Source organism: Salvelinus alpinus, chromosome 9 (genome assembly GCF_045679555.1).
Source record: "Salvelinus alpinus chromosome 9, SLU_Salpinus.1, whole genome shotgun sequence".
NCBI lineage: Eukaryota > Metazoa > Chordata > Actinopteri > Salmoniformes > Salmonidae > Salvelinus > Salvelinus alpinus.
Window position 1 is genome coordinate 43,646,161 of NC_092094.1, and position 23,902 is coordinate 43,670,062.

At 43.4% G+C, this 23,902-nt stretch overlaps 1 protein-coding gene across 1 annotated transcript; it reads right to left on the reverse strand.

Moving 5' to 3' along the window:
* Positions 1–1,135: 1,135 nt before the first annotated feature.
* On the reverse strand, positions 1,136–22,559 carry LOC139530160 (overexpressed in colon carcinoma 1 protein). The gene is made up of 6 exons (XM_071326306.1): positions 22,365–22,559; positions 11,988–12,012; positions 7,449–7,484; positions 7,057–7,136; positions 5,872–5,911; positions 1,136–5,705 (listed from the first exon to the last, which is right to left on the reverse strand). Exons 1-5 carry the CDS (start codon positions 22,405–22,407, stop codon positions 5,907–5,909), a joined length of 189 nt encoding a protein of 62 aa, XP_071182407.1. The 5' UTR covers positions 22,408–22,559; the 3' UTR covers positions 1,136–5,705; positions 5,872–5,906.
* Between the last annotated feature and the right edge of the window lie 1,343 nt (positions 22,560–23,902).

The following is a 23,902-nucleotide window of genomic DNA, read 5'->3' on the forward strand; positions in this document are numbered from 1 at the left end:
TGATAATCAGTGGTGAGAATGGTCCCCAGATAGCCTTGGTCAGATTCCTCTTTCTTTTAATGTCAGACTGTGTGAATGTGATCTACATTTTCACACTTTGTGAAAGAAAAGTTGATTTCATAGGAAGTCTTCCTCTTTCATAGGAAGGTTTGGCCTTCTGGATGTGCTCACTGCTCTCCCGTTGATAACTTATGCGTCCCAAATGCAACCTTATCGCCTATATAGTGAACTACTTTTTGAGTCTGCATGGTCAAAAGTGGTGCACTATTAGCCTGTAGGGAATAGGGTGCTATTTGGGAGGCAACCAAACACGGTCGGTTGTGATCTCATTAGCTGCTGCTGGGAAGAGTAGTCTACTATCTGGTGCTGCTGAAGATAAAACTGAAACGACAGGTCATATGATATTTATGATGCGGCAGGCAGCAACTGAACCGGGGTTAGTTGAGATTTATGCCGGCAGGCCTACGATCAATGAAACAATACATTCTTTATTTCTTTATATAGATAGTCAAAGCAGTGTTTATCTCATTTACAGCCATGTAACACTAGATGCCAGGGCAATAGGGCACTGTAGTCTTTATCTTTCTATCTAACTTTTTGTGTATTTACATACTGTGTGTGTGTGTGTGCACGTGCATGCATGTGAGTGTGTTTGCAGGCACATCCTCTGGCAGTAAACTGCAAGTCAATAATCTTGCTCTCTGTCCCACAATTGTCTCATTAATTAAGATGGCACTAGAATATTGCTTTCATTCTAACAGAAGCTTTTGTGGTACTCAAAGCGAATAGTATGACTTCAGTTTGAAAAACATACCTCCCTGGAGGGCAAATCAAGGAAGTGGAAAGAGAAATGCAGGGAAAAAACACCTCCTCTTCCGCCTCTCTCCCTTCTCCTGTCTCCCTCCTCCTCCATCTACTCCCTATACCGTCAATTACCGAGCTGGAAGAATGATTTGATACTGCTTGAGGGACTTCGTTCAATAACGACAAATGTTCCTCTAAGCAATGCTTCATTTTGTTTCTCAGTCTGTAATGCCACTAAGAATGGATGTATTGTAATCCCTGAAGCATGGTCATATTGACTGGAAGACACAAATCCATTTCACAAAGACCACAATCAAGAACTACAGCAGTGCACAGACAATAGAAAATACTTTAATAATAAATAGATCAGTGATAGGACAAGTAATACAGGGCATGTCAGGTTATAAACAAGAATGACTCTCTAAAGCAGCTGTGGTCCTTCTTACTGTGTTTGAGAGTGTACTGTGTGTACACAAAGTGACCCAGAACAAGTTAGGAGCATCAATGATTAGGAACAGTATCTCATACAGTAGTAAATAGCATAAAAAGTCATCAATTGGTTCTCAAGTGATCATCTACAGTGGTTTTCTCATGTGTTTTCTCTTTTCCCAAATGTGTTATGGACACATGTACACAAGGAGATAAATCCAGAATAAGAAGCCTCCAGCACAGCTGCTTTAGCCTCAAATTACTCCAAAGTAATCAATTCCCCTGTCGTCGTAATCATGTGCAGCACCATGAACAGTATACCAGTGAGACTTCCATGAGCTACAGTGGGGAGAACAAGTATTTGATACACTGACAATTTTGCAGGTTTTCCTACTTACAAAGCATGTAGAGGTCTGTAATTTTTATCATAGGTACACTTCAACTGTGAGAGAAGGAATCTAAAACAAAAATCCAGAAAATCACATTGTATGATTTTTAATTAATTAATTTGCATTTTATTGCATGACATAAGTATTTGATACATCAGAAAAGCAGAACTGAATATTTGGTACAGAAACCTTAGTTTGCAATTACAGAGATCATACGTTTCCTGTAGTTCTTGACCAGGTTTGCACACACTGCAGCAGGGATTTTGGCCCACTCCTCCATACAGACCTTCTCCAGATCCTTCAGGTTTCGGGGCTGTCGCTGGGCAATACGGACTTTCGGCTCCCTCCAAAGATTTTCTATTGGGTTCAGGTCTGGAGACTGGCTAGGCCACTCCAGGACCTTGAGATGCTTCTTACGGAGCCACTCCTTAGTTGCCCTGGCTGTGTGTTTCGGGTCGTTGTCATGCTGGAAGACCCAGCCACGACCCATCTTCAATGCTCTTACTGAGGGAAGGAGGTTGTTGGTCAAGATCTCGCGATACATGGCCCCATCCATCCTCCCTTCAATACGGTGCAGTCGTCCTGTCCCCTTTGCAGAAAAGCATCCCCAAAGAATGATGTTTCCACCTCCATGCTTCACGGTTGGGATGGTGTTCTTGGGGTTGTACTCATCCTTCTATTCCTCCAAACACGGCGAGTGGAGTTTAGAGCAAAAAGCTCTATTTTTGTCTCATCAGACCACATGACCTTCTCCCATTCCTCCTCTGGATCATCCAGATGGTCATTGGCAAACTTCAGACGGGCCTGGACATGCGCTGGCTTGAGCAGGGGGACCTTGCGTGCGCTGCAGGATTTTAATCCATGACGGCGTAGTGTGTTACTAATGGTTTTCTTTGAGACTGTGGTCCCAGCTCTCTTCAGGTCATTGACCAGGTCCTGCCGTGTAGTTCTGGGCTGATCCCTCACATTCCTCATGATCATTGATGCCCCACGAGGTGAGATCTTGCATGGAGCCCCAGACCGAGGGTGATTGACCGTCATCTTGAACTTCTTCCATTTTCTAATAATTGTGCCAACAGTTGTTGCCTTCTCACCAAGCTGCTTGGCTATTGTCCTGTAGCCCATCCCAGCCTTGTACAGGTCTACAATTTATCCCTGATGTCCTTACACAGCTCTCTGGTCTTGGCCATTGTGGAGAGGTTGGAGTCTGTTTGATTGAGTGTGTGGACAGGTGTCTTTTATACAGGTAACGAGTTCAAACAGGTGCAGTTAATACAGGTAATGAGTGGAGAACAGGAGGGCTTCTTAAAGAAAAACTAACAGGTCTGTGAGAGCCGGAATTCTTACTGGTTGGTAGGTGATCAAATACTTATGTCATGCAATAAAATGCAAATTAATTACTTAAAAATCATACAATGTGATTTTCTGGATTTTTGTTTTAGATTCCGTCTCTCACAGTTGAAGTGTACCTATGATAAAAATGACAGACCTCTACATGCTTTGTAAGTAGGAAAACCTGCAAAATCGGCAGTGTATCAAATACTTGTTCTCCCCACTGTATATGCTAATATAAACTGGGTGGTTAGAGCCCTGAATGCTGATTGGCTGACAGCAGTGGTATACCAGACCGTATACCACGGGTATGACAAAACATTTATTTTTACTGCTCTAATTACGTTGATAACCAGTTTAGAATAGCAATAAGGTAACTCGGGGGCTTGTGGTATATGGCCAATATGCCTTAATGCTTAAAGGAACCACAATACAGTAAAAAATACCAGGGTTCCATGGACGCTGCTTTTTTAAACACAATTTCTCATACCTTTTCTCCATCCTCCTAAGAGCTACATTCATTCTGTACACAGCTAGCTATGCTTGGTTATCAACTCCTGTGTTGATATTCTGTAGCAACTTTTCCTTTCCCAGTGTGGCTTTTGAATACCCTTTTTTCCATCCTCTTCCCTCCCAGTCTTCCTAATTGAATAAAGCAGGATTATCTCAGTGACATTCACCTGTGTGTTACAGTACAACCGTCTGTAAAGGGTGGAGGAGTTGGCCAGAGCAGAGAACAGATGAAAAGGCAGACCCACTGGGCACGGACGTCCAATTCATTTCAACGACATGGAACAGCGTTGATTCAACTAGTGTTTGCCCAGTGGGAACTGCGTTGCACTGTGCACTGTGAAAGACAAAGGCCAGAGGATTCCGATGGTGAAACTGGAGGAGCCTCAACAGAAAGGAAATGTAGACATCAATGAAAAGGGGCACCGCTGCATTCAGTGTTTGGTGGTAGCCGTGTAGTGGGAGAGCAGAAACTGCGGGGTGCTCTTTAATCAGTACCCATCGCATTCATAAGCCTCACACGCGGCCTGACACAGATTACTGAGTAGATGGTTGAACGCCAGGGAGCATTCATAATCTACATTTATATTCCATATAAATATGATGTATATTCCATATTCGTATCTCAAACCAGGTAGAGTGGAGTAGAGAATATATAATAGGACTGATGTATTGAAGAGAACAAAACATCTCGAATCTCAAGTGTGTGAGCATGGTTAGCATGGCCTACTTCCCTGTTCCTCTGTGGTCGTGGTGGTGAAGATGCTGTACATTCATACATTCATTAAATCACGAACAGGAACTGCATGTAGATGAATGACATTGGATGGATTCTCTTTTCCCTTCAGACTTCTAATTCATGCTCTGGGGGGGAGATATTGTGGCGTGTGAATATGCTGCCTGTGTTATGGTTTCCAACTAGATTCACTGATACAGTTGTTCATAATGAGAAATATAGATTCAAATATGTTTAGGCAAACCTTTGCTAAACAATGTAGTTCCGATTCTTTTTGACTGATCATCTTTCCAATGAACTGTTATAATAAAATTTGTACATTTCGTTTTCAAAAGGAATCATTTTTGAATTTTACAAATAGAAAAGACAACATTTTACAAATTGCAGTTGGAGAGTTTAACTCTTCGTAAACAACAACGAGTTCTGGATGGTGACGCAGCTGCTAAAATAGCCAACAAGAGCTACTGTATGTGGAACACTGAGATCAGCTGCTGGCACCTGGAGTAATAATGCATGCATTGTTAACAATCTGATGACGTCAGATCTCAGATCAGTTCAGACCTTTGTGGGTAAATAAATGTAAGAGTAGTATCCTCAATGCATCTTAGCCCCACCCAGACTGACGATGTCATGTTAGCATGATTCACAGGTTAAATGACAACACAACACTTAACAATCTCAGACATGAATGACGCACACAACAGATGCTCGCTACAGTACAGTCAGGCTACAGTACAAGCCAGTACACCCACAGGAGGTCCCCCATCCGTTTGGTACCAAAAGTTACAAGTAGGTCAATTTGTATTTAGACAGTAAATGCAAGTGGTTTAAAAAGCAATGGCAGCAACCAACTAGAAAATAACACAACACAATCTCCAAATGGGTTATAGAATGTTGTTTTCATGAATCTCTGAAATTATTTACAGTATTTGACACTGAAAAAAAACAAAAAACTGGGTGACCTAAAATACTCCATAATCATAAGTGAATAGCACTGCTTGTGTTTGAGCCATTGTGTGGGTCCACTATCCCTCCCACCACATAAAACATCTATCTACACCAGCCACAATATATGCACTTGGATTAAATGTTTACAGAGCCGGTCGAGGAGGTGTCTCAGTGTAACAGGGCTGTGTGTGTCACATCTCTTCCTAAACACAAGGAGCTAGTCCAGAACATTGCCCCGGATTCCATAATGTTGGTCCCAATATCCATAGTCGTCCCGTACCCACCCGACCTCTCTGCTGCTGCCCGGCTTCCTGTGAGGGTCAGAAAGGGCAAAGAATCCTCAGACAAAGGCATCCATTGAGGGTCTACTCGGTGCCATTCTGAGGCAGTTTCCTCCTCAGGACCCAAGCAGGCTGACCTCATATCTGCCTGATTCCCCAGGGTCTTTCAGTCTGTCTCACTCCTACGGAGGCAGGGTTGTGAGGATGAGTCAGTAATCCTCCTCTCAACGTAGGAATGTCATGTCTCTGTATGTTCTGAATATTGTAGCTACAGTCCTGAAAAGAATAATAGCACATAGCCATACAGAGGTCAAAGTCAACCACCAGGTTACGTAAGATGTTTGTGAGTACAAAATCAAGAATCAATGCAGGCTGCCACTCAATTGTGCTGTATTATCATGTCAAGAAGATAGAATGAAGGGATGTGTAAATGGTTGTCTACCTGTGATGCATGTCAATGATTCCCTTCTATATCTGTTAGTCTACAGAGAAAAAGAGAGACAGCATAATTAGGAACATTAGGAAAATTGTGAACATCAGCCTTGAGTCAAATGCCCTTGTGTTGTCTACTTCAACCCTTTATATTATTCACACACACACACACACACACACACACACACACACACACACACACACACACACACACACACACACACACACACACACACACACACACACACACACACACACACACACACACACACACACACACACACACACACACACACACACACACACACACACACACTCTTACGGAAATCTACATTACCAAGAATTCACAGCCTCTGGTTCCCAGTCTCTCTTTCTAATAAGGACACAGATGCCACACTACTGGCATCAGATGTCTCACAACTCCTAAACCATCAACAGCCATATGTTCTGCAGACTCCCCGTGGCTGTTTTTGCTCATCAAACAACCTTATAGACTTCTGCATCTCATAACCAACAACAAGGTCAATAGAAGCTGACAGTTGACTCTACACACCATACCAAGGTCCTTGGCTGATTATCTTTGAACTCATGTTTAGGGCACACACACACACACACACACACACACACGCACACGCACACGCACACCACACACACACACACACGGACTGATTCAGAGAATAGTGACCTTCCCAAAGGGCTCTATAGAAACATGTTCATGTTCACAGCCCTCACACACACACTGAACTCTTTTCCCCTCTACTCCCTTTACGACTGAGACCAACTTTTGTTTGAAGATGACGTGGGGTTCTCTTTGAACACGGAGAACAAAAACTAGAAAGATGTAGTCTTCAAGGGACTTTTATGTACATTATTTCCTTTTTTGCTTGATGTTGTCTTTTACTGTAGCAGGGCGTTACATAGTAAAGCCACGGTTAATTGAAGGACAGCGATTGGAGGTTGTACTGAAATCACATAATGGAGGAATCAATTAGTCTATTCTGGGGAGGGGTGTGTCCATGTCCAGGAGGGGTAGATCATCTGATATGTCCCGTACAGTCAACACAAGTAGAAAACTTGACAACTACGTTACAACCAATTGTATTGCAATGACTATACACTGATGACCATCCTGTCCAATCATCCTCACATCCCCACTACACAGACGCTGTACAGTATACATAGTTGTCATATTTACTTTTATCTGTAGACTTGGACTGGCTGCCTGCAACGGTGGTCATGTCAGATGGTAGACCTACGTACACCCCGCCATAGTTCCTGAGGGAGTAGGAAAAAGGGTCAAAGGTCACATCAAAAGGCACATGACTAAGCCTATGTACTTTGGCAGACTCCCACCAAACAACAGGGCATCCTGTGAGTTAGCACTGCAGTGTGTGTGTGTGTGTGTGTGTGTGTGTGTGTGTGTGTGTGTGTGTGTACAGTATGTAACCAAAACACATTAGGGAAGCAGCAGTCCAGGGGACTACTCTAATCCAACCATCTAATGACTGTAAGAACACACATGGTTTGAATTGTGTTTGGGAGCAGGAGGAAAACAGTGAGGAGTAAGACGAGAGGACAAGCACTTACCTTCTTTTCTCATCGTCTGGTGAGGACTCATCTGTCCTGATTGAGACAAGAATCACAGATCAGCTCACAGGACTTGATACAATGCTCAGTGCTCAAACATATTGTACAGTCGTGGCCAAAAGTTTTGAGAATGACACAAATATTAATTTCCAGTTTGCTGCTTCAGTGGCTTTAGATATTTTTGTCAGATGTTACTATGGAATACTGAAGTATAATTACAAGCATTTCATAAGTGTCAAAGGCTTTTATTGACAAGTACATGAAGTTGATGCAAAGAGTCAATATTTGCAGTGTTGACCCTTCTTTTTCAATACCTCTGCAATCCGCCCTGGCATGCTGTCAATTAACTTCTGGGCCACATCCTGACTGATGGCAGCCCATTCTTGCATAATCAATGCTTGGAGTTTGTCAGAATTTGTGGGTTTTTGTTTGTCCACCCGCCTCTTGAGGATTGACCACAAGTTCTCAATGGGATTAAGGTCTGGGGAGTTTCCTGGCCATGGACCCAAAATATCGATGTTTTGTTCCCCGAGCCACTTAGTTATCACTTTTGCCTTATGGCAAGGTGCTCCATCATGCTGGAAAAGGCATTGTTCGTCACCAAACTGTTCCTGGATGGTTGGGAGAAGTTGCTCTCGGAGGATGTGTTGGTACCATTCTTTATGCATGGCTGTGTTCTTAGGCAAAATTGTGAGTGAGCCCACTCCCTTGGCTGAGAAGCAACCCCACACATGAATGGTCTCAGGATGCTTTACTGTTGGCATGACACAGGACTGATGGTACCTTGTCTTCTCCGGACAAGCTTTTTTCCGGATGCCCCAAACAATCGGAAAGGGTAATTCATCAGAGAAAATGACTTTACCCCAGTCCTCAGCAGTCCAATCCCTGTACCTTTTGCAGAATATCAGTCTGTCCCTGATGTTTTTCCTGGAGAGAAGTGGCTTCTTTTCTGCCCTTCTTGACACCAAGCCATCCTCCAAAAGTCTTCGCCTCACTGTGCGTGCAGATGCACTCACACCTGCCTGCTGCCATTCCTGAGCAAGCTCTGTACTGGTGGTGCCCCGATCCCGCAGCTGAATCAACTTTAGGAGACGTGCTGGCGCTTGCTGGACTTTCTTGGGCGCCCTGAAGCCTTCTTCACAACAATTGAACCGCTCTCCTTGAAGTTCTTGATGATCCGATAAATTATTGATTTAGGTGCAATCTTACTGGCAGCAATATCCTTGCATGTGAAGTCCTTTTTGTGCAAATCAATGATGATGGCACGTGTTTCCTTGCAGGTAACCATGGTTGACAGAGGAAGAACAATGATTCCAAGCACCACCCTCCTTTTGAAACTTCCAGTCTGTTATTCGAAGTCAATCAGCATGACAGAGTGATCTCCAGCCTTGTCCTTGTCAACACTCACACCTGTGTTAATGAGAAAATCACTGACATGATGTCAGCTGTTCCTTTTGTGGCAGGGCTGAAATGCAGTGGAAATGTTTTATGGGGATTCAGTTCATTTGCATGGCAAAGAAGGACTTTGCAATTAATTGCAATTCATCTGATCACTCTTCATAACATTCTGGAGTATATGCAAATTGCCATCATACAAACTGAGGCAGCAGACTTTGTGAAAATGTATATTTGTGTCATTCTCAAAACTTTTGGCCACGACTGTACATAACACCCAACATGACACAAACAAATGATTGATATATAGTTGACCTGGATGACTTGGTTATGAGCTGGGCAAGACTTGGTATGGCACTGTGAGGGCACTGATCAAAAGGGAATCAACAATGTGGATGGTTTCCTACCTACAATGAATGTAGGTTAAATGGTTAGTGGACTATGTCATGTACATTGTCACATTTACCTTTCTTCTCTGTCCATAGAAGAGGCATGAAAAAATAAGTGTATACATGAACTGCCAGTAAAAGTGTGTGTGTGTGTGTGTGTGTGTGTGTGTGTGTGTGTGTGTGTGTGTGTGTGTGTGTGTGTGTGTGTGTGTGTGTGTGTGTGTGTGTGTGTGTGTGTGTGTGTGTGTGTGTGTGTGTAGCAGGACTAGAGGTGTATTGTGTTGCAGTGCTGAACCCTGGGGAGCTGTGTGACTGACTGGCCGTGGTTGGCAGTGTGCTGCTGTCAATCCCCATTGGTCCTGGATTAAGCACTGTAGCTGCTCAGATGTTTATCAGAAAGCACACACACCACACGCACACACACACACAAATTGATTCAAGAAAATGTTTTGGAAATGGGTGCCTGCTCTCCCTTCCCACGCCATGATGATGGAGGTGGCTCACCGTGCCTAGTGAAGACGTATGTTCCCTTTATAACATAATTCATGCAATTTGCCTTGAATGGAAAATTACTGTTCCTTCGATTTACTGAACAGGGCTAATTCATTGTAATAGCAGATCTGGAACATGTATTAATTTCTCTACACATTAATATTCTATAGGCAAAATATTTGAAGGGCTTGATACAAAAGACTGAACATTTAATTTGATTACATGACAGTAGGCGTTTTGAGGTCTTGCAATGTAATATCCATAAGACCAGTGTAATAGCCCATTTTGAACTTAGTCAGATTACATTTCTCTATATCTTTCTCTACCATTACTAATACTAAATCAGTGTTTCTAATGATAACCGAATAGGTTTATGCCATACAGGAAAACTCATGCTTTTTATTAGAGGTCGACCGATTAATCGAAATGGCCGATTAATTAGGGCCGATTTCAAGTTTTCATAACAATCGGAAATCGGTATTTTTGGACACTGATTTGGCCGATTTTTTTATTTATTTATTTTTACACCATTATTTAACTAGGCAAGTAAGTTAAGAACACATTCTTATTTTCAATGACGGCCTAGGAACGGTGGGTTAACTGCCTTGTTCAGGGGCAGAACGACAGATTTTTACCTTGTCAGCTCGGGGATTCAATCTTGCAACCTTACGGTTAACTAGTCCAACGCTCTAACCACCTGCTTTACATTGCACTCCACGAGGAGCCTGCCTGTTACGCGAATGCAGTAAGAAGCCAAGGTAAGTTGCTAGCTAGCATTAAACTTATCTTATAAAAAACAATCAATCAATCATAATCACTAGTTAACTACACATGGTTGATGATATTACTAGTTTATCTAGCGTGTCCTGCGTTGCATATAATCGATGCGGTGCGCATTCGCGAAGCAGGACTGTCGTTGCTCCAACGTGTACCTAACCATAAACATCAATGCCTTTCTTAAAATCAATACACGGAAGTATATATTTTTAAACCTGCATATTTAGCTAAAATAAATCCAGGTTAGCAGGCAATATTAACCAGGTGAAATTGTGTCACTTCTCTTGCTTTCATTGCACGCAGAGTCAGGGTATATGCAACAGTTTGGGCCGCCTGGCTCGTTGCGAACTAATTTGCCAGAATTTTATGACATAACATTGAAGGTTGTGCAATGTAACAGGAATATTTAGACTTATGGATGCCACCCGTTAGATAAAATATGGAACGGTTCCGTATTTCACTGAAAGAATAAACGTTTTGTTTTCGAATTATAGTTTCCGGATTCGACCATATTAATGACCAAAGGCTCGTATTTCTGTGTGTTATTATGTTATAATTAAGTCTGATTTGATAGAGCAGTCTGACTGAGCGATGGTAGGCACCAGCAGGCTCGTAAGCATTCATTCAAACAGCACTTTTGTGCGTTTTGCCAGCAGCTCTTCGCAATGCTTCAAGCATTGAGCTGTTTATGACTTCAAGCCTATCAACTCCCGAGATTAGGCTGGTGTAACCGATGTGAAATGGCTAGCTAGTTAGCGGCGTGCGCGCTAATAGCGTTTCAAACGTCACTCGCTCTGAGACTTGGAGTAGTTGTTCCCCTTGCTCTGCATGGGTAACGCTGCTTCGAGGGTGGCTGTTGTTGATGTGTTCCTGGTTCGAGCCCAGGTAGGAGCGAGGAGAGGGACGGAAGCTATACTGTTACACTGGCAATACTAAAGTGCCTATAAGAACATCCAATAGTCAAAGGTATATGAAATACAAATCATATAGAGAGAAATAGTCCTATAATTCTTCTAACAACTACAAACTAAAACTTCTTAGTTTGGGAATATTGAAGACTCATGTTAAAAGGAACCACCAGCTTTCATATGTTCTCATGTTCTGAGCAAGGAACTTAAATGTTAGCTTTCTTACATGGCACATATTGCACTTTTACTTTCTTCTCCAACACTTTGTTTTTGCATTATTTAAACCAAATTGAACATGTTTCATTATTTATTTGAGGCTAAATTGATTTTATTGATGTATTATATTAAAGTTAAAATAAGTGTTCATTCAGTATTGTTGTAATTGTCATTATTACAAACACATTTAAAAAAATCGTCCGATTAATCGGTATCGGCTTTTTTTGGTCCTCCAATAAATCGGTATCGGTATCGGCGTTGAAAAATCCTAATCGGTCGACCTCTACTTTGTATCCCTCCCTCCCAGGAAGGCAATACCTAGTCTATGAAACCGTGATCTATGAGACGGTTGCTGTACTTACAAATCTTTGGAGGTTTCTGCAGGTCCTGTGAACACAAGGAAGAGAAAAAGAAAATCATTACACAATTCTCATGATTTTGTTCTGGATGGTACATAACGTGTGGATTACAATAGAAATGTACATTTTACCCAGTAAGTGGGGAGGAGGGGGGGGGGGTGATTTGAGGTGGTCTTGTCTCACAGCAAAAGACCACTCCACACCCATCACATCAAGCCCACCATTACTTATCCATTGACAGTGTCTGTCGCTCCTCTTTGTACTCTGTCTGGTTTATTTATAGGGATGCAGTGCATTACATGCAGAAACATCAAACATGACAAACTCTGTCTTTGAATCATTATTACAAAAAACATTTTATTTTTATTTTATTTTTTATAATAAAAAAAATGGAAAGAAAGAAAACAACCCAACTAAGTGACCAAATGCCTGCAACCCAGCGGTTGTGTCAAACAAACAACCCAGCAGTTGGGTCAAATAAACAACCCAGCGGTTGGGTCAAACAAACAACCCAGCGGTTGGGTCAAACAAACAACCCAGCAGTTGGGTCAAATAAACAACCCAGCGGTTGGGTCAAATAAACAACCCAGCGGTTGGGTCAAATAAACAACCCAGCGGTTGGGTCAACCAAACAACCCAGCGGTTGGGTCAACCAAACAACCCAGCGGTTGGGTCAACCAAACAACCCAGCGGTTGGGTCAACCAAACATCCCAGCGGTTGGGTCAACCAAACAACCCAACGGTTGGGTCAACCAAACAACCCAACGGTTGGGTCAACCAAACAACCCAGCGGTTGGGTCAACCAAACAACCCAGCGGTTGGGTCAACCAAACAACCCAGCGGTTGGGTCAACCAAACAACCCAGCGGTTGGGTCAACCAAACATCCCAACGGTTGGGTCAACCAAACAACCCAACGGTTGGGTCAACCAAACAACCCAACGGTTGGGTCAACCAAACAACCCAACGGTTGGGTCAACCAAACAACCCAGCGGTTGGGTCAACCAAACAACCCAGCGGTTGGGTCAACCAAACAACCCAGCGGTTGGGTCAACCAAACAACCCAGCGGTTGGGTCAACCAAACAACCCAACGGTTGGGTCAACCAAACAACCCAGCGGTTGGGTCAACCAAACAACCCAACAACTCGTTGAAGATGTTACAGAAGTCAATGAGGTACAGCTTAATGACCACCACTTCAAATCAAATTTTATTTGTCACATGCGCCGAATACAACAGGTGTAGGTAGACCTTACCGTGAAATGCTTACTTACAAGCCCGTAACCAACAATGCAGTTCAAGAAATAGAGTTAAGAAAATATTTACTAAATAAACAAAAGTAAAAAATTAAATAAAAATGAACAATAAAATAACAATAACAAGGCTATATACAGGGGGTACCGGTACCGAGTCAATGTGCGGGGGACAGGTAAAGGTCAACTGTAAAGGCTCCTGGAATTGCCTGGTCAAAAGGACAGAAAGAGCGCTGAGGGTGATGTGGGCTGACTGGGCTCTTAGTGCGTCCTGTAATTTGACAGAGTAGTTATTGGCGGATTTCGAGTGGCACTCCAGAGCTCTCCTGGGTAGACTGTATGGACGCCTGACCCTAATCACCAACTTCACTCTGAGAGGGGCCTTGACATAGATGTGTAGGTAGGCCATGTAGGGCAGAGATAAGTAGTGGAGACAGGTAGAGGTCACAACGCAGCTAGGACTGCCTCTGAGAGAGAGGAGGGCGAGATATGGGTGGACGGGCTCAGAGGAAGAGAAGGGATAGAGAGAGTTGGACAGGCTCTGAGGGAGGAGGGATAAGGAGGGATGGATGGACCTGGATGGATGTCAGATATATTTTCCTCTGTATTATGGAGGTTGTCAGAGAAATGTAGAGATCACAACAAAGCCAGCATTGGCTCTGGGGGACAGGAGAGATAGAGAGGGCAGGACCTTAGAGAGGATTGGACCTTGATGGATGTCATGTATACTCTGTATCAAAGACGGCTAACCTTGATCAGCAAGGGTCAAATGGATTAACAGCCTGCAGTGGACTTAGCTTATGTCAGGTAGATAGTGTCATGTAGCTATGGTCATACATCATCTAGCTTAATAAACTCAGAAAAAAAAGAAACGTCCCTTTTTCAGGACCCTGTCTTTCAAAGATAATTCGTAAAAATCCAAATAACTTCACAGATCTTCATTGTAAAGGGTTTAAACACTGTTTCCCATGCTTGTTCAATGAACAATAAACAATGAATGAACATGCACCTGTGGAACGGTCGTTAAGACACTAACAGCTTACAGACGGTAGGCAATTAAGGTCACAGTTATGAAAACTTAGGACACTAAAGAGGCCTTTCTAATCACTCTGAAAAAACCCAAAAGAAAGATGCCCAGGGTAGGGTCCCTGCTCATCTGTGTGAACGTGCCTTAGGCATGCTGCAAGGAGGCATGAGGACTGCAGATGTGGCCAGGGCAATAAATTGCAATATCCGTACTGTGAGACGCCTAAGACAGTGCTACAGGGAGACAGGACGGAAAGCTGATCATCCTGGCAGTGGCAGACCACGTGTAACAACACCTGCACAGGATCAGTACATCCAATACACCACACATGCGGGACAGGTACAGGATGGCAACAACAACTGCCTGAGTTACACCCTGCCTTTCTAAGGTCTTCGAAAGCCAAGTTAACAAACAGATCACCGACCATTTCGAATCCCCCGTACCTTCTCCGCTATGCAATCTGGTTTCTGAGCTGGTCATGGGTGCACCTCAAACACGCTCAAGGTCCTAAACGATATCATAACCTCCATCGATAAGAGACAATACTGTGCAGCTGTATTCATAGACCTGGCCAAGGCTTTCGACTCTGTCAATCACCACATTCTTATCGGCAGACTCAACAGCCTTGGTTTCTCAAATGACTGCTTCGCCTGGTTCACCAACTACTTCTCAGACAGAGTTCAGTGTGTCAAATCGGAGGGCCTGTTGTCCGGACCTCTGGCAGTCTCTATGGGGGTGGCACAGGGTTAAATTCTCGGGCCGACTCTTTTCTCTGTATACATCAATGATGTCGCTCTTGCTGCTGGTGATTCTCTGATCCACCTCGACGCAGACGACACCATTCTGTATACTTCTGGCCCTTCTTTGGACACTGTGTTAACTAACCTCCAGTCGAGCTTCAATGCCATACAATTCTCCTTCCGTGGCCTCCAACTGCTCTTAAATGCAAGTAAAACTAAATGCATGCTCTACAACCGATCGCTACCAGCACCTGCCCGCCCGTCCAGCCTCACTACTCTGGACGGTTCGGACTTAAAATATGTGGACATCTACAAATACCTAGGCGTCTGCTTAGACTGTAAACTCTCCTTCCAGACTCACATTAAGCATATCCAATCCAAAATTAAATCTAGAATCGGCTTCCTATTTCGCAACAAAGCATCAAACATACCTTCGTAAAACTGACCATCCTACAGATCCTGGACTTCGGCGATGTCATTTACAAAATAGCCTCAAACACTCTACTCAGCAAATTGGATGCAGTCTATCACAGTGCCATACGTTTTGTCACCAAAGCCCCATATACTACCCACCACTGCGACCTGCATGCTCTCATTGGCTGGCCCTCGCTTCATATTCGTCGCCAAACCTACTGGCTCCAGGTCATTTATAAGCCTTTGCTAGGTAAAGCCCCGCCTTATCTCAGCTCACTGGTCACCATAGCAGCACCCACCCGTAGCACGCGCTCCAGCAGGTATATTTCACTGGTCAACCCCAAAGCCAATTCCTCATTTGGCCGCCTTTCCTTCCAGTTCTCTGCTGCCAATGACTGGAACGAATTGCAAAAATCACTGAAGCTGGAGACTCATATCTCGCTCACTAACTTTAAGCACCAGCTGTCAGAGCAGCTCACAGATCACTGCACCTGTACATAGCCCACCTGTAAATAGCCCATCCAACTACCTCATCCCCATACTGTTTTTTTTTTTTTTGCTCCTTTGCACCCCAGTATCTCTACTTGCACAATCATCTTCTGCACGTCTATCACTCCAGTGTTTAATTGCTAAATTGTAATTATTATTTCGCCACAATGGCCTATTTATTGCCTTACCTCCCTTATCTTACCTCATTTGCACACGTTGTATATAGACTTTTTTCTATTGTGTTATTGACTGTATGCTTGTTTATTCCATGTGTAACTCTGTGTTGTTGTTTGGGTCGCACTGCTTTGCTTTATCTTGGCCAGGTCGCAGTTGTAAATGAGAACTTGTTCTCAACTAGCCTACTTGGTTAAATAAAGGTGAAATAAATCAAATAACAAAATACACCAGGAACGCACAATCCCTCCATCAGTGCTCAGACAGTCCGCAATAGGCTGAGAGAGGCTGGACTGAGGGCTTGTAGGCCTGTTGTAAGGCAGATCCTCACCGGCAACAATATCGCCTATGGGCACAAACCCACCGTCGCTGGACCAGACAGGACTGGCAAAAAGTTATTTTCACTGACGAGTCGCGGTTTGTCTCACCAGGGGTGATGGTTGGATTCGCGTTTATCGTCGACGGAATGAGCGTTACACCGAGGCCTGTATTCTGGAGCGGGATCGATTTGGAGGTGGAGGGTCCGTCATGGTCTGGGGCGATGTGTCACAGCATCATCGGACTGAGCTTGTTGTCATTGCAGGCAATCTCAACGCTGTGCATTACAGGGAAGACATCCTCCTCCCTCATGTGGTACCCTTCCTGCAGGCTCATCCTGACATGACCCTCCAGCATGACAATGCCACCAGCCATACTGCTTGTTCTGTGCGCGATTTCCTGCAAGACAGGAATGTCAGTGTTCTGCCATGGCCAGCGAAGAGCCCGGATCTCAATCCCATTGAACACGTCTGGGACCTGTTGGATCGGAGGGTGAGGGCTAGGGCCATTCCCCCCAGAAATGTCTGGGAACTTGCAGGTGCCTTGGTGGAAGAGTGGGGTAACATCTCACAGCAAGAACTGGCAAATCTGGTGCGGTCCATGAGGAGATGCACTGCAGTACTTAATGCAGCTGGTGGCCACACCAGATACTGACCGTTACTTTTGATTTTGACCACCCCTTTGGTCAGGGACACATTATTCCATTTCTGTTAGTCACATGTCTGTGGAACTTGTTCAGTTTATGTCTCAGTTGTTGAATCTTGTTATGTTCATACAAATAATTTGTTAATGTTAGGTTTGCTGAAAATAAATGCAGTTGACAGTGAGAGGACACTTCTTTTTTTGCTGAGTTTGTCACACTGCATATATGTAGCTTACATTACAAAATGAATTCCATTCCAATCAAGTTGCCTTCAATCACCTTCGTCAACTACAACTAAATTCCAAGAAATTGTCAATTCAATTGGCCTTCATTCACCTTCCTCATCTGTATCACAAAGGATTCTACTTTATTCGGTGAATAATTGAATGTTCTGTATTCACTACTGTGTCCCAAGAATCCGTCATTGTATGCAATGGAATGGTAAATGGTGCCGACAGCGAGGGCTGCCTTGCTTTTAGCTCTTAGGAAACTTTGCAGTATTTTGTGTTATTACATACAGCCGGGAAGAACTATTGGATATCAGAGCGGCAGTAACTCATCAGCATTACAACCAGGAAAACAACTTTCCCGAAGCAGATCGTTTGTTCGCACCCCCCAGGGCAATTTAACTGATTCCAGAGGCACGACCCAAAACAATGCCGGCGAAGGAGAGGTACTCGGAGTGGTCTTCTAGTCCGACTTAAGAGGCGCGCACACCACCCACCGCTTCCGAGTATATTACTCACTCATGATCAATCTCTGGATAATAAAGTTGACGAGCTCAGGGTGAGGGTTTCTTTCCAGAGAGACATCAGGGATTGTAACATACTCTGTTTCACGGAAGCATGGCTCTCTCGGGATATACTATCTGAGTTAGTCCAGACACCTGGGATCTCAGTTCATCGCGCAGACAGGAATAAATATCTCTCCGGGAAGAAGAAGAAGGGGATGTGTGTTTCATGATTAACAACTCATGGTGTAATTGTGATAACATAAAGGAACTCAAGTCCTTTTGTTCACCCGACCTCAATCAAATGCAGACCGTATTATCTCCCAATATAATTTTCTTTGGTTATAGTCATGGCCGTGTATATCCTCCCTCAAGCCGATACCACGTTGATCGTCAAAGAACTTCACTATACTTTATTCAAACTGGAAACCACATATCCTGAGGCTGTATTTATTGTAGTACAAACCAAATTTGAGAAAAAGGCTGCCGAAGTTCTATCAACACAGACTGGTGTTTGAGGGTACTATTTAATGAAGCTGCCAGTTGAGGACTTGTGAGGCGTCTGTTTCTCAAACTAGACACTCTAATGTACTTGTCCTCTTGCTCAGTTGTGCACCGGGCCTTCCACTCCTCTTTCTATTCTGGTTAGAGCCAGTTTGCGCTGTTCTGTGAAGGGAGTAGTACACAGCGTTGTACGAGATCTTCAGTTTCTTGGCAATTTCTCGCATGGAATAGACTTCATTTCTCAGAACAAGAATAGACTGACCAGTTTCAGAAGAAAGGTCTTTGTTTCTGGCAATTTTGAGCCTGTAATCGAACCCACAAATGCTGATGCTCCAGATACTCAACTAGTCTAAAGAAGGCCAGTTTTATTGTTTCTTTAATCAGAACAACAGTTTTCAGCTGTGTTAACATAATTGCAAAAGGGTTTCCTAATGATCAATTAGCCTTTTAAAAGGATAAACTTGTCTTAGCTAACACAACGTGCCATTGGAACACAGGAGTGACGGTTGCTGATAACGGGCTTCTGTACGCCTATGTAGATATTCCATTAAAAAATATATTTTTTAAATCAGCCGTTTCCAGCTACAATAGTAATTTACAACATTAACAATGTCTACACTGTATTTCTGATCAATTTGATGTTATTCTAATGGACAAAAATGTGCTTTTCTTTCAAAAACAAGGACATTTCTAGGTGACCCCAAACTTTTGAACGGTAGTGTATGTTTTCATGGAAAACAAGGACATTTCTAAGTGACCCAAAACTTTTGAAAGGTAGTGTATATATTCTTAATTCCATTCCTTTACTTAGATTGTGTGTTTTGGGTATATGTTGTGAACTTGTTAGATATTACTCGTTAGACATACCAATACCATCTGCCAAACACGTGTATGTGACCAATACATTTGATTTGGAACATTATATAACTTTTGAAAAACAAGGTAACAACACCCCCCCGTCCTCCATCTTCTCCATAATAACACCACTTTTCTACAAAGCTGTCCACCGAATTATACTCATGTAATTGAAGGAATGACGTTAGAAAAATATGAAATATATCAAATTCATAACAAACACCACAGTTCTATCCTTAGTTATAGAAGGGGAGACCAAAGCCTTTATACAGAAACAGTACATGGGGTGTGCCTTAAGACAGAACAGAGTGGCCCATTCACAACCCTTACAAAAGCTTATTCATCATCAAGGCCACTCAGATCTGCTTACACAAGAGGAGGGATGAGGAGCCCAATATCCAGTACGTTCAGAAGGCATTGTCCCATTGAGTCTCAGGACAAACACATGGGTGTGGAATGAAAAACGGAGTGGGAATCGAAAGATAAAACAATTGGGCTACAGGTTGTGAGGAGATTTTAAAATAGACTCACACACATAATACCACTGGTAATTTATCTAACACCTGTGTTGTGCAACACTGCTGATATGATCACATTTAGGTCTACACTACCGATTCCGATACTGTTACGGATGGGTGTAGTGTCACTTTAGCATTGGCCAAATTGAGGTTTCCAATAGGATATGTGAAATCCGTAGACCTTTGCATTGAAAATTGACAGATGCACTACACTGCCAAAAGTATATGGACACCTGCGTGTTGAAAATCTCATTCCAAAATCATGGGCATGAATATAGAGTTAGTCCCATCCTTTGCTGCTATAACAGCCTCCACTCTTCTGGGAAGGCTTTCCACTAGATGTTCAAACATTGCTGCGAGGACTAGCCACAAGAGCATTAGTGAGGTCGGCACTGATGTTGGGCGATTAGGCCTGGCTCGCAGTCGGTGTTCCAATTCATACATCCCAAAGGTGTTCAATGGGGTTGAGGTCAGGGCTCTGGACAGTTCAGTCAAGTTCTTCCACACCGATCTCGACAAACCCTTTCTGTATGTACCTTGCTTTGTTCACGGGGGCATTGTCATGCTGAAACAGGAAAGGGCCTTCCCCAAACATTTGCCAGAAAGTTGGAAGCACAGAACCATCTAGAATGTAATTGTATGCTGTAGCGTTAAGATTTCCCTTCACTGGAACTAAGGGGCCTAGCCGAACCATGAAAAACAACCCCTTATTCCTCCTCCACCAAACTTTACAGTTCGCACTATGCAATCGGGGAGGTAGCAATCTCCTGGCATCCACCAAACCCAGATTCGTCCATCGGACTGCCAGATGGTGAAGCATGATTCATCACTCCACTGCTCCAGAGACCAATGGCGGAGAGCTTTACACCACTCCAGCCGACACTTGGCATTGCGCATGGTGATCTCAGGCTTGTGTGCGGCTGCTTGGCCATGGAAACCCATTTCATGAAGCTCCCGACGAACAGATCTTGTGCTGGCATGGCTCCAGAGGCAATTTGGAACTCGGTAGGGAGTGTTGCAACCGAGGAAAGACGATTTTTACACGCTGCGCACTTCAGCACTCGGTGGTCTCATTCCGTGAGCTTGTGTGGCCTACCACTTCGCGGCTGAGCCGTTGTTGTTCCTAGACGTTTCCACTTCACAATAACAGCACTTACAGTTGAACGGGGCAGCTCCAGCAGGGCAGAAATTTGATGAACTGACTTTTTGGAAAGGTGGCATCCTATGATGGTGCCATGTTGAAAGTCACTACAGCTCTTCAGTATGGGCCATTCTACTGCCAATGTTTGTCGATTTCATGGCTGTGTGCTCGATTTTATACACCTGTTAGCAACGGGTTTGACTGAAATAGCAGAATCCACTATTTTTAAGGGGTGTCCACATACACTACATGGCCAGAAGTATCTGTGCACAGAAAAAGAGTGCCAATTCCATTTGATTCTATCCCATTCTGTATATGTAACTAAGCTGTTGAGTTCATAGATCAATAGTTCTGACCTCTACCACACATGCATCATAATGACAGTGTCACATGTCCTCACATGCCCTTGTCCCTGAGCTTGAGAGTGACCTCTAACCATGGGCTTAATGATCCCTCACAGAGACCCTCACACATCTTCCCTTTGTATTACACTCATGCATAATCATGCTTCTCATCTACTATACAGCTAGACTACTAGTTCACAGCATTTTCCTCCAGGGTCTCCCTTCCAGGAAGTGGAACTAGAGCAAATTCAGAGAAAATAAAACATGAACCTGTTTTTCGCATTAGCTGCCTGGGGTTCTGTTAGAGAAGGAGCCTGCCTGGCCTTTGCTGAGAGACACACACACACACACACACACACACACACACACACACACACACACACACACACACACACACACACACACACACACACACACACACACACACACACACACACACACACACACACACACACACACACACACACACACACACACACGTTGTTGCTCTGATGGTTAGTGAGGTAATTCCACAGGCGCTCTGATTCTATCGCCATCATTTTCCGACCACAGCAGCAGCCAGTGATTGCTAAAAAGAAAATGTATTTTTATTCAGTCATTCGGTCATCGCTCATTGATTCAGAAAAACAGTATATTACTTCAGATTAAAAAATGTGTAGTGTGTATTAACCTCTTAACCAGAAACATTCACAAGTAGAAGTAAGACCTTAAGGTGTTTGCCCAGTGAAATGTATACTTTTGTGGGCTTTTGATGAACAAAACTAGGATATTGAGTAAGCATTTCAAAATTAGCAGAGTCCCAAGGAGAGCCAGCATCAATCACCTGGAGATACAAAAACGGACAACCGATAGCTGCTGAGATGTCAAAGTCATGTCTTTCTTTCATCCACAATAACCATTGAGAGAACTGGACGCCACAGACTTATTTGAAACCACACACACAGCCTATACACAGCCTATAGACTTGTTCTTGAAAGCATTACAAGACTATTTCTGTTTTAAATTCCTAAAAACTTTGCTGTCTCCTGGTTACCAGGGGTCATATTCTGAGCCTAAAAACCCTGAGGCAACCTCTGCACCCAACCTCTGTCAACCCCTGAGATCACCATACACATACGGTACACACCTGGATGCAGAAAACCACTGCATAAAGCACACACACACACACACAGTGAAAACATCCAACCCTCCTCACCCCCAAACACCCATATGATCTGGAACAGGAACACTCACCCCCTCCTGAGGTGCTGGCGGCTGAGGAATTGCCACAACCCATTTTGCATAGACGCTGCCACTGGGAAGGAGTTGTATTATGTGTCTCAGTCACACTGATTTACTATTTGGTGGTATGCTCCTGCACTCTGTGTGCATCCCCTCTGCAACGCTGAACTGAGTGGTGTGTGTGAAAGCATGGAGATACTGTTATATACACAGAGGGAGGGGGAGATGTAGTGGGGGAGAGGGAGGGGGAGAGAGAGAGAGAGATGCTCTGTCCTCACATGATTTGCAATTTTTCTCCACCCTGACAGGGTTGTCCAGGAAACGGGGGAATGGGCAGCAGGGTGTCGAAGAAGCCAGCCAATGGCAAGCTTCCAGTTCGGTAAGGCTTTATAAGGGACGTTCCAGCTTTTATGTATGACTCTCCAAATTCATGATATTGTAACACATGTTATGCCGCTCTGGATAAGAGTGTCTGCTAAAATACTAAAATATAAATGTATGTTAAAATAAACGAATAAAGAGTTTTCACCCCCGCCCCCGGAAACCTCTCTCAAAGCTACGGATCCGGATAACGTTATGCGCATGTTATTTACAGACACATTTCTTTCTACTTAGCTGCTGCTCACACACTCCTCTTCGTGTTTATCACCTTCTTCCGAACCATGATGATGTCGCCTATGTCTCGGTCTCAGCTGAAATAAAAACCCTGTGGCGATTTGAACGAACATTCAATGACATATGTATGTTATAACGTATATTGCAGTTGCACAAGCAGCATGTAGTCGCTACACATTGCATTGGAGCGAAATCAAACTGCGTTTTGGGTGATGTAAGCTAATATTTGTAGTTGCTGCCATATCGTCGCTGAAAACTAACACTACTAATTTGACTGCTTGTGTCTGTCTCTTGCTTAGCCAATGTTTGCAATGATGATTAGAAAATAACATTAAATCGCTAATTATACTGCGTGTATGATACGCTGCCTAGATAGCTGCATGGAATGCTGCGTTCATGTGCTAGTCGGAACTAGGAAACTCTGACATATCCGACATTTTAACTGATTGAACGCAGCACGTGTATAACTACAACCGAGCAAGTCGGAAATGTCAGAGTTCCCTTGTTCCAACTAGCTCTTGAACGTGGCATAACGTGCCAAAAAACTGGGAGTTTGTCCGAACATGTTGAAAATGTATTTTGTGCACAACATTTAAGGGTTAGATTTGTAAAAAAAAAAAAAAAAATCCATTAAGTAGAGACTAAAATAACCTTAAACTTTTTTTTTCAGCTTTCAATGTTTTTTTATTTTATAAAGCATTTCCTGTCTGGATTTCACAGCTTTGCGCTGTTTTTGTCCTGTCTCACACCCAGACTTTTTACATTCTGCTATGTATTACACTTACAAAAGTCTTCATAATAAAAAAATATTGAATGCACCTGTTAAAAAAAAGAGTCAAATAAATGGAAACTATATACATATTAGATGTGCACAAGCCATTTGTTACCTTTTTTACACAAAATACAGTCGTCACTAAGTATCATTACCACCACGA